Source organism: Chiloscyllium plagiosum, chromosome 3, assembly GCF_004010195.1.
Source record: "Chiloscyllium plagiosum isolate BGI_BamShark_2017 chromosome 3, ASM401019v2, whole genome shotgun sequence".
Classification (NCBI taxonomy): domain Eukaryota; kingdom Metazoa; phylum Chordata; class Chondrichthyes; order Orectolobiformes; family Hemiscylliidae; genus Chiloscyllium; species Chiloscyllium plagiosum.
The window spans coordinates 19,743,764-19,758,834 of NC_057712.1; the positions used below are offsets into that span (position 1 = coordinate 19,743,764).

Consider the following 15,071-nt stretch of genomic DNA (forward strand, 5'->3'; position numbering starts at 1 on the left):
TGAATGGGGACAATGAACATACCATACTTTACATCAACAGTTAAAGTAAATCATTGCATCAGTTAACAATCAGATTTAAATACATGTGAATCACAATATTATGTACATAAAGCAGGCGATATGTATTTGAGTGGGGGAATTAGTTTAGAATAAAACAGGATTTGGGATTTAGGTATAGCCCTCAAAAAAAGCAGTTTACCACATTTGTCCATTGCATAAACGCATTCACTCAACATACTGTAGCAGAATTTGCAAAAACTAAATTCATTTAATTTATTCTTACAAAAGATTAAACTCGTTAAGGACCATACTTTTTTAAAAAAAAACAATGTCGTATTGATACGTTTTGGCTTGATAGCAATTAATAATAACTGCATCACTTTACATGAGAAGTTAATTTCAGAGCAGATGTAGAGTACTTATCATCAATAAAACACTATCGGATTTGTTCGGTTAATGGTATCATTGCTGTGAAGCAATTTAAAGTTCAAATTATGTCCAAAACTCTTAATTTTCCGAGCCCAACAATAAATGAAGAGAAGTAGTGTTGTTTGGAAGGTTTGCAATACAGACAGGTTTTGAGGTAGCTAATAGTCTTATTCTAAGTGTCTCCCTTTGGTAAAAGTTGATTTGTTACATTGTCAACGTTTTTACCAGCAATTTAGCAATTTTGAAGAGAGCTAAAGAATGATTTTGAGTTTACACATTGATACCTGAAAAAGTTGACACTTATTAATCACTATCTGTTATTAATGAAAACTCCAGATCTTATTAATTTACACATGACACTGAAAGTTCGGGGGAATTAAAATGTACCCATTGTGTGCTACCTTATCTGGATGTGATGAACATTTAGATAAACAGAAAAGAAACGCTATAACAGCATTCGTTTTGTGAAATAATGCATCCCAGAAAGGAAACGTACATTAATTGAATCCGATTTATAAGTTGTCAAATCCCTTCTCAATCTTGTTAAAGTATTTTTCCCCATTCCTCAGTGCCCTCACTCCACTCTTGTCGTGGTTTTATTGATCTGTAGAACATTTTGCTTTATACAGATTTGCTTCCTCGCACGGCTGGGAAAAAAAAACGTATAAATCACTCGCTTTCTCAGCATGAACCATTCCAAGAGAGGACATTGTTCCTAAAGATGCCACAACAAAATCGCGTCCCAAGTCGGTCCCTTTAAATGTCGCCTGGCTCGGATTTTTTTTAATACAGAGCATCCAGGATCTTCCTCGTTACAGAGCCGTCCTCCTGTGCAAAACTATTGGCAGAAGAAGACACGAATGGGAGGTGCTATTGAGGAAGAGAGGCCAGTTGCAATGCAAGGGCTGTGCAATTGACATTCCTGATCCAGCCAATGAGTGGTGGCAGGGGTGGAACATATTAAAGCCCGGAGTTCTGGTATAAAGCGAACTGGAAACGGACAGCGAGAGACAGAAAACATCGCCTGGACAGTAGTGGATCAGAAGCTGGAAAAGTGCAGCCGATCTCTTTTCCTTTTCTTCTCCCTTCCCTCCTCCCCCCCACCCCCCCCCCTCCCAACCACCGCTGAATTTTATGAAGCGCATCTCAGAGGCAGGAGAAAGTGTGAAAGGTTCCGAGATGAAAGCTGTCAGCCCCATTCGATCATCCAGGAAACAAAGCGGCAGCGACGTTGTGCGGGGGCTCTCAGAGCAGAGTCTTGGCATTTCCAGAAGCAAAACGCCGGTGGAGGAGCCTCTCGGCCTCCTCTACAACATGAACGACTGTTACTCGAAACTGAAGGAGCTTGTCCCCAGCATCCCGCAGAACAAGAAAGTGAGCAAAATTGAAATCCTACAGCATGTTATCGACTACATCCTGGATTTGCAGATCGCCTTGGACACGCACCCTTCCATCGTTCTGCACCAGGGCCAGAATTCTCCCTCCAGGACGCCTCTGTCAACACTCAATACAGACGTTGCAATTCTATCCTTACAGGTATTGTGTCTCATACAGTCACATACACTGCACGGTTATCGCCAGGATAGTTTACATGTTTGTAAAATCGCGGCCAAACTGCACTTACACACACACACACATCCTCCAGAATTTATTTTCCTGGATGTTTAAATATGTTTCTGTATCGATCTTTTTCATACGTTTCTAAAACAAAAACTGCAATGTAGCATTTACGATTAGATTACAATGTCCTTTCTTTCTTATTTAGGCAGCTGAATTTCCAAAACAGTTGTTGACAGAAGACAGTAAGGCATTTTGTCGTTGATGGACTGGTGAGTGCAAATATGATATTTTAGTGTTTCTTTGCCTTTATATCCGCTCTAGCGTTAACCGAGTAAAGTCCGATTACAGAGAAACTACTTGAAATAATCAGTCGTTACGTATGTGAATCTGGGGAGACTAGTTTTAGAAATCAAACAATATGTGTTCTGAAAAAAGAGCCGAGCCGTTTTCGCTTTAATTTCTACATCGTGAGGTGAGGAGAGTGGATGTATTCAGCTGAAATTTGGCATTTCATACCGCAAACAAAATCTCAAAATTCATTTTTTTAAAGAAGGAAGCTTCCTTGACATTTTATTTTCCTTGTTGCTAAAGCAGAAGGGCCGTGATCAACCCCCCCCCCCCCCCCCATAAGCTATACAACAGTAAGAACTAAACGCGATGGAAGAGGTCTTGTGCATGCAGAGAGATTTAGAGTTGGTTGCACGTGAGTGAGTTTTCAGAGGCGCTTTGTATAAGTGACGGGCTGCAGGCTGGGGGGGAACGGCTAGAATCTTGCAAAAATGCTGTTTGTGTAGCTTACTCTGTGGCGCCAGTCTGTCCGAAGAGCCAAGCTGTGTGTGACTAACACGCCCCTCTTTCTATTCAATGTTTTGCAGGTGTTCCTACATCACGAGGCCTGAGTTGATACAGTCCCAGGAGCGATTGCAGACAAGACAATCCGAGAGAACAAGCTTTGACTTTCTGTCTGTCCCTCCAACTGCTTTTATTTTCCATCCGGACTGATGGGTTATTTATAAACGGACTGAATACCCTTTCTTCATTTGGAAGGCAGTTGTTGTCTTTCTAGTTTAATTGTTAATAATATACCAGAAGAGGGAAGCGCAAGTATTAAAAAAAAAACAAAACGCAAGGAAAAATCACGTTGTGGAGGAAGACTTTGCCTTCTGAAGGTGGAGCGTGGCCGAAGAAAAATCATGTTGTTGATTTTTTTTATTAATGTCAGAAATGTTATATTCTGACAAAGGAATGGCGCTGAGTTTGTGATAGACAACTTTGTGAACTCTGCTAATCAGAGAGTTGTGTCATAGTTGCAGAAATACACTTCTGCCACGTTGTAATGCTGTATCTAATTATGCTGAAACTTTTTATAAAAGTTAATATTGTAAATCATACTTTTTTATACAAAATAAATGGTCGCTTACTGAATGCGGAGTAACTTCATTATCCCTGGCACTGGGTGAGATTTGTAAATACGTGTTATACACCGTTGGACTGGGGTGGGGAATTAAACTGTGAGTAGTTTATGAATTTAAAAATTCGGAAAGAGTTCGTAGAAACCGTGGACACACCAGTATGCGAAGCAACTGCTTCTGTATGAGTGAAAATGTCTAGCCCAGAACTAATCAGATCAGTTGAAACCTCACAATGGGATTCGAACACATCGATGTTTGATATCATCGGTACAGACACTATAGGCCGAAGGCGCTCTATCCTGGTGTACTCTATAAATACTGTAGTCAATGACATGAATTCAAAAGAAAAAACAGTGAGGACTACTCGCTCCCCAATATATTGACTTTGAATGTAGTGTTAAAATAATCTGTGGATTCGGTGCTCTGTAATTATTGAGCAGATTTTAAGATACATGACAAATTCAATGGTGATAATGGAAATTTACTTATAAGGTATAAATCTTGTACTTCACATAAGGCTGTGCAATTAACTAGGTGGTAAAGTTTTTAAAACCTAACTTACATTCTGTACTTTTGACAACATAGACATAGAGTTGAAGCAATACAACGCGCATTGTCTTATACAATAGTGTTACAAAATGGTGCATAACCTTTGATTCCTGTTCCATATGCCAACTATGGTAACCTCATTAACTGCGTGAATGTTTCGCTACTTTTTGTTCAAACTAATCAGAGTGTCGCACCCTCAGAGTTGTAACACTGAAAGCTGACCGTTACCTGACCTGTTACAATCTTTAACCATATTCCATCTGCGAGCGCCCAGAAAACTGCTATTAACGTGTCCGGCTGTTCTGCCAAAGTCTGGGTCACTCAGTTCTCCCCAATACAGTACAGTGCTGACAACTCTTTTTGTGAAAAGCGGGAATGTTCTTGCGAAATCCCACATCCTATCCCACCTGTGCAGTAAGACATTAACCTGCGAGGCGCCAGTACGTGTGGATTTAGTGACCATCTCATCCCACCCCCCAGTGTCACACACACTCTTGAGTGTTCAGGGTCCTCACCTATTGACTCCAGTCTGAAATTTAGACCGTGCATTCCTGCAGCTGAGGATAAACCGACTCATTATGGTCCGGATAGGACACTGGCCCTGACCAGGGGCTAAGCTCCGACAAATGTCATACGAGACCAGCCCACACAATATAAATCCGCTTTAATAAACCTGTAACCAGGAGGAGCACTGTCTTTCAGCACAATCCGACGCTACTTCGATACACACGGCGAAGGGCCCATGCCTTTTCCCCTCATTCATCCACGGATGTCGTAAGGTCTTCACACAAGTCAAAGGAGAGATAATCCCGAAGGCATTAGCCGGGTCATTGCAGACATTAGTTTACTGAGAGTTCACTGTTCAAATTAACGTCGGACGAGGCTTGTATGTGACACAACACTGTACCACCCAGCAATATTGTAACGGTGGGACTGAATGAAGGTCGATACCACCCACTCTACATAAGCGTGACTGATATATATCATTGATAAATTGGGAAGGGGGCGGATACCTAATGAGAGATTACAACTTTAACATTGTATTTAGGACAGAATGCTGTAATTAGCACTTTTTACAATGGCAATATGATGCTGTAATTTTCCATACCTCCGAAATAACCAGTTGGTACAGAAACACGTTTGGAAAGTTCTTTGTAACTAACTTGTTCATAACCGACAACGCTGCTGTTTCGTTTGCAACTACAGTGTAACCCCAGCAATCACTCACAGGGATAAGTCAAATACCAGGAACATTTCCCTATTCCAGTGTGCACTTGCGCTTTACGTTCTATACGATACTAATACAAATATAAGTTTTTTTGCAACCTGGGAACTCGTTCCCAAAATTGGCGCCCAATTTGAGTGTGTGTGTGTGGGGGGGAAGGAAGCAGCTTGTGCCTGTGTTTGGTTTGTGGGAAAAGCTCGCCATCTGACGGCCGCAGGTGGTATTGCACGTGCGCACAAACCTTCGTCACAAACAGAGAAACTTCCAAAACAAAAGCAGCACCGAGACGGAGAAGGGTCGGGAGGGGAGACACGTGTCCGCTGTTGAGCAAGGAAAGCGTGAGGCTGAGGGAGCAAGTTTCAAAGAGTTGAGCGTGGAACAGGGGCTTCTGATGTCGATGGTGGCTGGGTGAGATGAGCAAGAATGTGGGAAAAGGAAAACTGGATGAAATCACAGAATGTGTCATAGAGATGTACAGCATGGAAACAGACCCTTCGGTCCAACCCGTCCATCCCGACCAGATATCCTAACCCAGTTTAGTCCCACCTGCCAGCACCTGGCTGATATCCTCCAAACCCTTCCTATTCATATACCCATCCAAATGCCTCTTAAATGTTGCATTTGTACCTCCACCATTTCCTCTGGCAGCTCATTCCATACACGTACCACCCTCTGTGTGAAAAGGTTGCCCATTTGGTCTCTTTTATATTTTTCTCCTCTCACCCTAAACCTATGCCCTCTAGTTCTGGACTCCCTGACCCCAGGGAAAAGACTTTGCCTATTTACCCTATTCATGCCCCTCATAATTTTGTAAACCTCTATGAGGTCACCCCTCAGCCTCCAACGCTGCAGGGAAAACAGCCCCAGACTATTCAGCCTCTCCCTATAGCTCAAATCCTCCAACCCTGGCAACATCCTTGTAATCTTTTCCGAACACTTTCAAGTTTCACAACATCTTTATCACCCTCACCTTAACCTCCTTCCCTATCACGCTCACCTTAACCTCCTTCAATCCAACCACAAGGGATGAACTCAGATTTCTCCAGTTTCCTCATTTCTCCTCCCCCCACCTTGTCTCAGTCCCAACCCTTGAACTCAGCACCACCTTCCTACCTCCTTACCTATTTCACTTCCAACGCCCCTCCCCCAAGTTCCTCCTCCCTACCTTTTATCTTCGCCTGCTTGGCACACTCTCCTCATTCCTGAAGAAGGGCTCATGCCCGAAATGTCGATTCTCCTGCTTCTTGGATGCTGCCTGACCTGCTGCGCTTTTCCAGCAATACATTCTCAGCAATAGGAAGGAGACCAGAATTGCGCGCAATATTCCAACAGTGGCCTAACCAATATCCTGTACAGCCGCAACATGACCTCCCGACTCCTGTACTCAATACTCTGACCAATAAAGGAAAGCATACCAAACATCTTCTTCACTATCCTATCTACCTGTGACTCCACTTTCAAGAGCTATGAACCTGCACTCCAAGGTCTCTTTGTTCAGCAACACTCGCCAGGACCTTACCATTAAGTGTATAAGTCCTGCTAAGATTTGCTTTCCCAAAATGCAGCACCTTGCATTTATCTGAATTAAACTCCATCTGCTACTGCTCAGCCCATTGGCCCATCTGGTCCAGATCCTGTTGTAACCTGAGGTAACCCTCTTTGCTGTCCACTACACCTCCAATTTTGGTGTCATCTGCAAACTTACTAACTGTACCTCTTATGCTCACATCCAAATCACTTATGTAAATAACAAAAAGTAAAGGACCCAGCATCGATCCTTGTGGCACTCTACTGGTCACAGGCCTCCAGTCTGAAAAATAACCCTCCACTACCACCCTCTGTCTTCTACCTTTGAGCCAGTTCTGTATCCAAATGGCTAGTTCTCCCTGTATATCATGAGATCTAACCTTGCTAATCAGTTTCCCGTGGGGAATCTTGTCGAATGCCTTACTGAAGTCCATATAGATCACATCTACTGCTCTGCCCTCATCAATCCTCTTTGTTACATCTTCAAAAAACTCAAACAAGTTTGTGAGACATGATTTCCCACGCACAAAGCCATGTTGACTATCCCTAATCAGTCCTTGCCTTTCCAAATACATGTACATCCTATCCCTCAGGATTCCCTCCAACAACTTGCCCACCACCGAGGTCAGACTCACTGGTCTATAGTTCCCTGGCTTGTCTTTACCGCCCTTTTTAAACAGTGGCACCACGTTTGCCAACCTCCAGTCTTCCAGCACTTCGCCTGTGACTATTGATGATACAAATATCTCAGCAAGAGGCCCAGCAATCCCTGCCCTAGCTTCCCACAGAGTTCTCGGGTACATCTGATCAGGTCCTGGGGATGTATCCACCTTTAACCGTTTCAAGACATCCAGCGCTACCTCCTCTGTAATCTGGACATTTTGCAAGATGTCACCACCTATTTCCATAGAGTCTATATCTTCCACATCCTTTTTCACAGTAAATACTGATGCAAAATACTCATTTAGTATTATGGTCGCTGGCCCCAAAGTGCCTTTTAAATGTTGTTATTGTACCAGCTTCCACCACTTCCCCTGGCAGCGCATCCCATACACGCACCACCCTCTGGGTGAAACATTTACCCCTTAGGTCCCTTTTAAATCTTTCCCCTTTCACCTTAAACCAATGTCCTCTAGTTTTACTCAGTCTATGCCGGGACTGTGAATCATGTCACTCAGGGCTATTAGCATTGTGTATGAAGCTCCTTTGAAAATTAAAGTCCCCCAGAATGTCTGACTGACTGGCCAGCTGAAGGTTGGGGGAAGGATATCATAGCTAGAAAGCTGCTAAAAGGTGTGGTAGGTGAGAAGAACTTTAACAGTGGTGAATGAAAAAAAGGCAGCAAGGTGTCAAGAGGACACTGAGCTGGAATTTGGCAGTCTGGGCCACAACAGTGGTATGACAGAATGTACAGGGTAAAAACAATAATAACTGCAGATGCTGGAAACCAGATTCTGGATCAGTGGTGCTGGAAGAGCACAGCAATTCAGGCAGCATCCAATGAGCAGCGAAATCGACGTTTCGGGCAAAAGCCCTTCATCAGGAATAAAGGCAGAGAGCCTGAAGCATGGAGAGATAAGCCAGGGGAGGGTGGGGGTGGGGAGAGAGTAGCATAGAGTACAATGGATGAGTGGGTACATGTCAGGGAGGCTTCACCCAGAGAGGAGCAGTAACAAGCCACAAAACTTAGCTCTGTCTGAGCCAGTGTGTTAACTGAGTCACCACAAAGTTACAGTTATGGTTTTATTTTATATTTGGAAATTCCACTAAAAATCACTCTGTAAGTAAATCCTATTTGCTTAGATCAATGGGGAATTTGGATTGCCACTAAACAAATTCAATATATTTCCTTTTTCTCTGTAAATCATATTCTATTTTAATGTGATTATCATCATTAAAATGCTAATCACGGTGATGTGCCCTTTTGCAGTTTGACTTGAATTAATCTGTAGGGTACTGCTGCCCACTGCTGGTCAGAGGTTGAGTGTGAGGCAGCTAAAAGCAGTCTTCTGTTCATTTTAATTCACATTGTTTATTAAAACTGAAATGGCTGGAAATTATCGACAGGTAAACTTTATGTATGATACATCCTGGGTCAGTGGGACTGAACAGACGCAGTGGATTATGCTGAATTAAAGCCTCTCCAGCAGAGACCATTTAGAAAGTAATAGTCATAGAGATGTACAGCCACGGAAACAGACCCTTTGGTTTAACATGTCCATGCTGAGCAGATTGCCAAAATTAATCTCGTCCCATTTACCAGCATTTGGCCCATATTCCTCTGAACCCTTCCTATTCATGTACCAATCCAGATGCCTTTTAAATGTTGTAATTGTACCAGCCTCCTGAATTGCCCCTCAGGTCATTTTTAAATCTTTCCTCTCTCACTTTATACCTATGCCCTCTGGTTTTGAATTCCCCTACCCTTGGGGAAAAGACCTTGACACAAATCACCCTATCCATGCCTCTCTTGATTTTATAAACCTCTATCAGGTCACCCCTCAGATTCCAACGCTCCAGGGAAAACAGCCCCAGCTTGTTCAGCTTCTCCCTATAGTTCAAACCTCCAACCCTGGCAACATCCTTGTAAATCTGTTCTGAACTCTTTCAAATTTCACAACCTCCTTCCTTCCTATAGCAGGGAGACCAGAATTGAACTTTTTCAGATACACCTTACAAACACACAACTTCTACCACTTAGAAGGACAAGGGAAGCCGATATGTGGGAACACCATCAAATGCAAGTTCCCTTCCTGATTACTGTCACTGGGTCAAAATCCCTTCCTAACAGCACTGTGGTTGTCGGTACATCCCAAGGGCTGCGGCAGTTTAAGAAGGCAGCTCAGCACCACCTTCATTAGGACAATTAGGGATGAACAATAAATACTGGCCCAGTCAGATATATCCATAATCCACAAATGAAGAAATAAATATAAAATGTGACAGTGCATTCTAGATAATAATTGGGTACTTCTTTAACGTTCTTCAAAAATATTACAGAATGATTGATGGAAACTTTCAGTGAAGTTGTCTGAGAGTCAAATGAGTGAGCTGGGATTTCCTCCACTATTTTCTGGCTGCCTCGCAGTCTGCTGGTGAAAGGTGCAGGCAGAGCTGTTACACACAGATTTCTCCGCACCCCTGAAATTTACCCAGAATTTATGTCAATTAACCAGATCTCCAGTTGTTACGCCAACATATCTAACTATGAAAAGGAGAAAGTGAGGTCTGCAGATGCTGGAGATCAGAGCTGAAAATGTGTTGCTGGAAAAGCGCAGCAGGTCAGGCAGCATCCAGGGAACAGGAGAATCGACGTTTCGGGCATAAGCCCTTCTTCAGGAATGAGGAAAGTGTGTCCAGCAGGCTAAGATAAAAGGTAGGGAGGAGGGACTTGGGGGAGGGGCGTCAGAAATGCGATAGGTGGAAAGAGGTCAAGGTGAGGGTGATAGGTCAGACTGGGGTATCTAACTATGAAAGACTTGTATTAATTCCTCTCAGGACCACCAGGGCTATAAATGTTTTCCTCGACTCAACAGTATTTTCATTCACAATGCAAGCTTTCTCCCACAGCGTATTTGGCCTGACATGGATTTTATTTCATAACCAAATTAGTTAGTGTTGGAATTCTGAACTCCTGTCTCACCACTGCAGGATATGTTGTATAGGAATCCAAATATGGTGCGCTATCAAGAAAAATCCAACCATCTTTTCTGTTGACTACCTTTCTGTGTATTTCCAACATTTTTCAATATTAAGCACTTGCAATTGTTTAGCTGTGTTGGTGAGCCTGCCTGATCCACACATTTAAACTTGCCTGAAATTGATTAATGAACATAATGATTGAATCCACTTCTACTACTCTTTCAGATAGCACCTTCCAAACACAACCTCTAACATAGAGTCATAGAGATGTACAGCAAGGAAACAGACCCTTCGGTCCAATTTGTCCATGCTGACCAGATATTCCAATCTAATCTAGTCCCATTTGCCAGCACTTCGCCCATAACCTACTAAACCCTTCCTATGCATATACCTGTCCAGCTGCCTTTTAAATATTGACTTTGTATCAGCCTCCACCACTTCCTCAGGCAGCTCATTCCATACAAGCACAACCCCCTGTGAAAAAGTTGCTCCTTAGGTCCCTTTTAAATTTTTCCCCTTTCACTCTAAACCCGTGCTCTCTGGTTCTGGACTCCCACACTGCAGGGAAAAGACCTTGTCTATTTATCTCAACCTTAGCCTCCGATGCTCCAGGGAAAACAGCCCCAGCCTGTTCAGCCTCTCCCTATAGCTCAAACCCTCCAACCCTGGCAACATCTATGCGAATCTTTTCTGAACCCTTTCAAGTTTCACAATTCTTCCAATAGGAGGGAGACCAGAATTGCACACCTGAAGAGGGAAGCAGATACAAGGGAACACCACTAATTGCAAGTTCCCGTCCAAACCATTCACAAATTCCCTCAAATCCGCTATAAGTGGCTCTGTTTGCATCTCAAGTGCCATGATCTGGCAAGTGGAATTAGGCTAGGAAATGTGTTTCTCGAATGGCTCAGACATGATACATCAATTGGCGTCTTTATGTGCCATAAATGTTCCTTTATTCCAGTGGATAAATATCCAGTTCAGAACACAATTAAAGGTTATCATAGGTAGGAATAAACAGTGATGGTCAACTGTTACATAAAGTGTGCATTGATGTCTGAGCTGTTAGAGCAATGGACATTGCTCTAAAATCTGAAACAAATAGAGAATGGTGAAGAAGCATCGGGCCTGGTAGCATCTCTGGAAATCGAAACAGAGTTAACATTTTGAGGTTGGTATGACTCTCCTGAAACCTGCTTTCACAACCACATCTCCTTCCTCAGTGACTACCTCTTGCTCTGTGTTACACTGAACAGATTCTAACTAAAGTTTTCATCGAATCTCAGAATCCCTACAGAGCAGATGTCCACTGGAGTACTATAGACTGCTGGTTTGATAGATATTCAATCAAACATTCCAATGGATATTACTTCAGAGAGGAACTATGTTACAGTCTGTACTTTTAACCCAACTATTTCTCTTTATGATGTTGTTTCCTTTGGCAGACTGACTACCCTCTCAACTGAAAGTTTCTGCATTACTGTTGACAGGAGAGTATGCCCAGTTTCATCAGTTAACTCCTAACTGTGACAAATTGTTGATTGGGAAATTAAATGAAGTGCTCATCATGGAAAACAAGTAATAGCATGTCATCAAGAGCAGGATGTGTTCCAAAATTTTGGTAGTTTATTAACTTGTTAAAATAACACACAGAAAATAAAAGCATAGCATAAGATGATGTTTAAAATTCAGTTAGAATCATTCAGTAAGTTATTAATATGTCCTTTATTTAATGAGATTTGTTATCAGGTCTGATATGGACTGGCTGTTTGGTGGAACAGTGAGGAATCTATTGTTGAATAAGGAAGTCTACATTTTTATTTTGTACAATTCTAATATAGTTTGTATTTGGTATTAAACTGAAAACCTGTAGTTACCAGGATTATGCAGGATTTTAACAAGACCTGTAGTGAAAGAACAGCTTCAATAAGAAGCAGTTGAAATCTATTCCATTAAGTAAAAGCAGAATACTGAAAATTTGAAACAAATAGAGAATGGTGAAGAAGCAACGGGCCTGGCAGCATCTCTGGAAATCGAAACAGAGTTAACATTTTTTTGAGGTTGGTATGACTCTCCTGAAACCTGCTTTCACAACCACATCTCCTTCCTCAGTGACTATCTCTTGCTCTGTGTTACACTGAACAGATTCTAACTAAAGTTTTCATCGAATCTCAGAATCCCTACAGGGCAGATAGAGGCCATTTGGGTCATTGACTCTGCACCCCACCTCCTCACCTTATCCTTGTTATCCCAAGTTCCATCCTTTGTGTTTTTAATCCACCCAGGGTTGTAAGTACTTCTGAGACAAACCATGTTCCTGCTTCAGCTGCTCCCATTGCACCCTGAAATCCATATTCAGTAACATGCACCACCACATGCTCACTCTCTCTCTCTCTCTGTCAGCACTACCTTAAGGTTTTGGTTAAGAAAAAGGATGCATATGTTAGGTATAAACAACAGAAATCAAGTGAATCCTTACAAGAATAGAAGGGAGTAGGGGTATACTTAAGAGGGAAATCAGAAGAGCACAAAGGGGACATGAGATAGCTTTGGCAAATAGGATTAAGGAGAATCCAAAAGGATTCTATAAATACAGGTACATTGAGGACAAAAGAGTAACTAGGGAGAGAATAGGGCCCCTCAAAAATCAGCAAGCCAGCCTATGTGTGGAATCGCAGGAGATGGGGGGAGATACTAAACGTGTATTTTACATCAGTGTTTACTGTGGAGAAGGACATGGAGGATATAAAATGTGAAGAAATAGATGGTGACATCTTGAAAAATGTCCATTTTACAGATGAGGTGCAGAATGTCTTAAAACATATAAAAGTGGATAAATGCACAGGACTTGATCGGGTGTACCCTAGAATTCTGTAGGAAGCTAGGGAAATGATTGCTAGGCCCCTTGCTGAGATATTTGTATCATCAATAGTCACAGGTGAGGTGCTGGAAGACTGGAAGTTGGTTAACGTGGTGCCAGTATTTAGGAAAGGTGGTAAGGAAAAGCCAGGGAACTATAGACTGGTGAGCCTGACGTCAGTGGTGAGCAAGTTATTGGAGGGAATCCTGAGGGATAGGATTTACATGTAGTTGGAAAGGCAAGGACTGATTAGGGATAGTCAGCATGGCTTTGTGCACAGGAGATCATGTCCCACAAACTTGATTGAATTCTTTGAAGAAGTAATGAAGAGGATTGATGAGGGCAAAGTGGTGGACATAATACATATGGACTTCAGTAAGGCATTCGACAAAGTTCCTCATGGTAGACTGGTTAGCAAGGTTAGATCTCATGGAATACAGGGAGAACGAACTACTTGGATACAGAACTGGCTCAAAGGTAGAAGACAGAGGATGCTGGTCGAGGGTTGCCTTTCAGACTGGAGGGCATAGGTTTAGGGTGAGAGGGGAAAGATTATAAAAGAGACCTAAGGGGCAACTTTTTCACACAGAGGGTGGTACGTGTATGGAATGAACTGCCAGAGGATGTGGTGGAGGCTGGTACAATTGCAACATTTAAGAGGCATTTGAATGGGTATATGAAAAGGAAGGGTTTGGAGGGTGCTGGCAGGTGGGACTAGATTGGGTTGGGATATCTGGTTGGCATGACGGATTGGACCGAAGGGTCTGTTTCCAGAGGACCTGTCGTAAGGGTATGCTATATTCTTCTTTCTTACGCAATCCTCACACATCCACTGCAGCTCATTTGTGACCAAGCTGTGAAACACATCAATCCCTCTTAGTGTTGTCCTTTACTTCAGCCAAGCTCAGTAACTTCACAGGTCTGATTAAATGACTGAAATAATAACATTTTCTTCTTTGGATATCACTTTTTAAGAGGTTTGTTTCATTCTTGTAATTTCAAGTACCTTTTTGTTTATCTTATGTACTATATCGGAGTTTTAATTATTGTCCAAATTTCTAAGGTGTATGGGAAAGGGGATGGAATGTGACACTGTATGATTTTGTTTCCTTGTTACAAGTTTGAGTTGTTTTATATGTATGTTTTACTTTCACAAAATTATTTTTGGCTATTCCCAGCCTCCTCATAACTTTGACATCTCATCCACTATCTTCATTTATCTCTTGTCCGAAGTGGAGAAACTTTCCTAAGGTGACACCATCCATTTCAATCTTAACTCTAGTATCTTCTAATGCATTTCTTTAAACATTTGTTCACTTTTTAAAATATTCATACAGAACTCTACCGTTTATGTTGCCTCCCTTGTGGCTGTCAGCGATATTCTGCATAGGGAGAGACACCATTCAGGGATTGTGGTCCATGTCAGTACCAACGACATGGATAAAAAGAGGGATGTGGTCTTGCAAAAGGCATAGAAGGAGCTATGAATTAAAAAGTAAGACTTCAGTGATAGTAACCTTTTGAAATTACTCCCAGTGTAGCAGGAATAGGAGAATAGACTGCTTGAATGCATGATGAGAAGGATTTAGTTTCTTGAAGTAGTAGGACCAATTCTAAGGAAGTTGAGATCTATATAAGCTGGATGCATATGAATTTCAGTCGGGCTAGGACCAGTATCTTCTCAGAAGTGTTTGCTAGTTCTGTGGAGGAGGAACTAAACCTGAGCAGGGAGACAACCATTAGGGAAACAAAGATGGACTTGAAGGATAGAAAATAAAAAGTTGAAGAATCAAAGACTAACATAAAATAGAACTGTAGTACAAAAAAAAGTGCAATAATGTTAAAAAGGCATTATACATGAATGCGA

General features: G+C 42.1%; 1 protein-coding gene across 1 annotated transcript; it reads left to right on the top strand.

Moving 5' to 3' along the window:
• The first annotated feature begins 1,063 nt into the window (after positions 1-1,063).
• id2a (inhibitor of DNA binding 2a) lies at positions 1,064-3,414 on the top strand. The gene is made up of 3 exons (XM_043678248.1): positions 1,064-1,965; positions 2,195-2,258; positions 2,865-3,414. The coding sequence occupies exons 1-2, from the start codon at positions 1,564-1,566 to the stop codon at positions 2,249-2,251; spliced, it is 459 nt and encodes a 152-aa protein (XP_043534183.1). The 5' UTR covers positions 1,064-1,563; the 3' UTR covers positions 2,252-2,258; positions 2,865-3,414.
• Positions 3,415-15,071: the final 11,657 nt, after the last annotated feature.

Bases quoted from the DNA above. Each gene is read 5' to 3' on its own strand.
- id2a (XM_043678248.1), top strand. From the start codon at position 1,564: ATGAAGCGCATCTCAGAGGCAGGAGAAAGTGTGAAAGGTTCCGAGATG. The intron at 1,966-2,194 runs GTATTGTGTCTC...TTTCTTATTTAG, and splicing joins TTGCAATTCTATCCTTACAG to GCAGCTGAATTTCCAAAACA.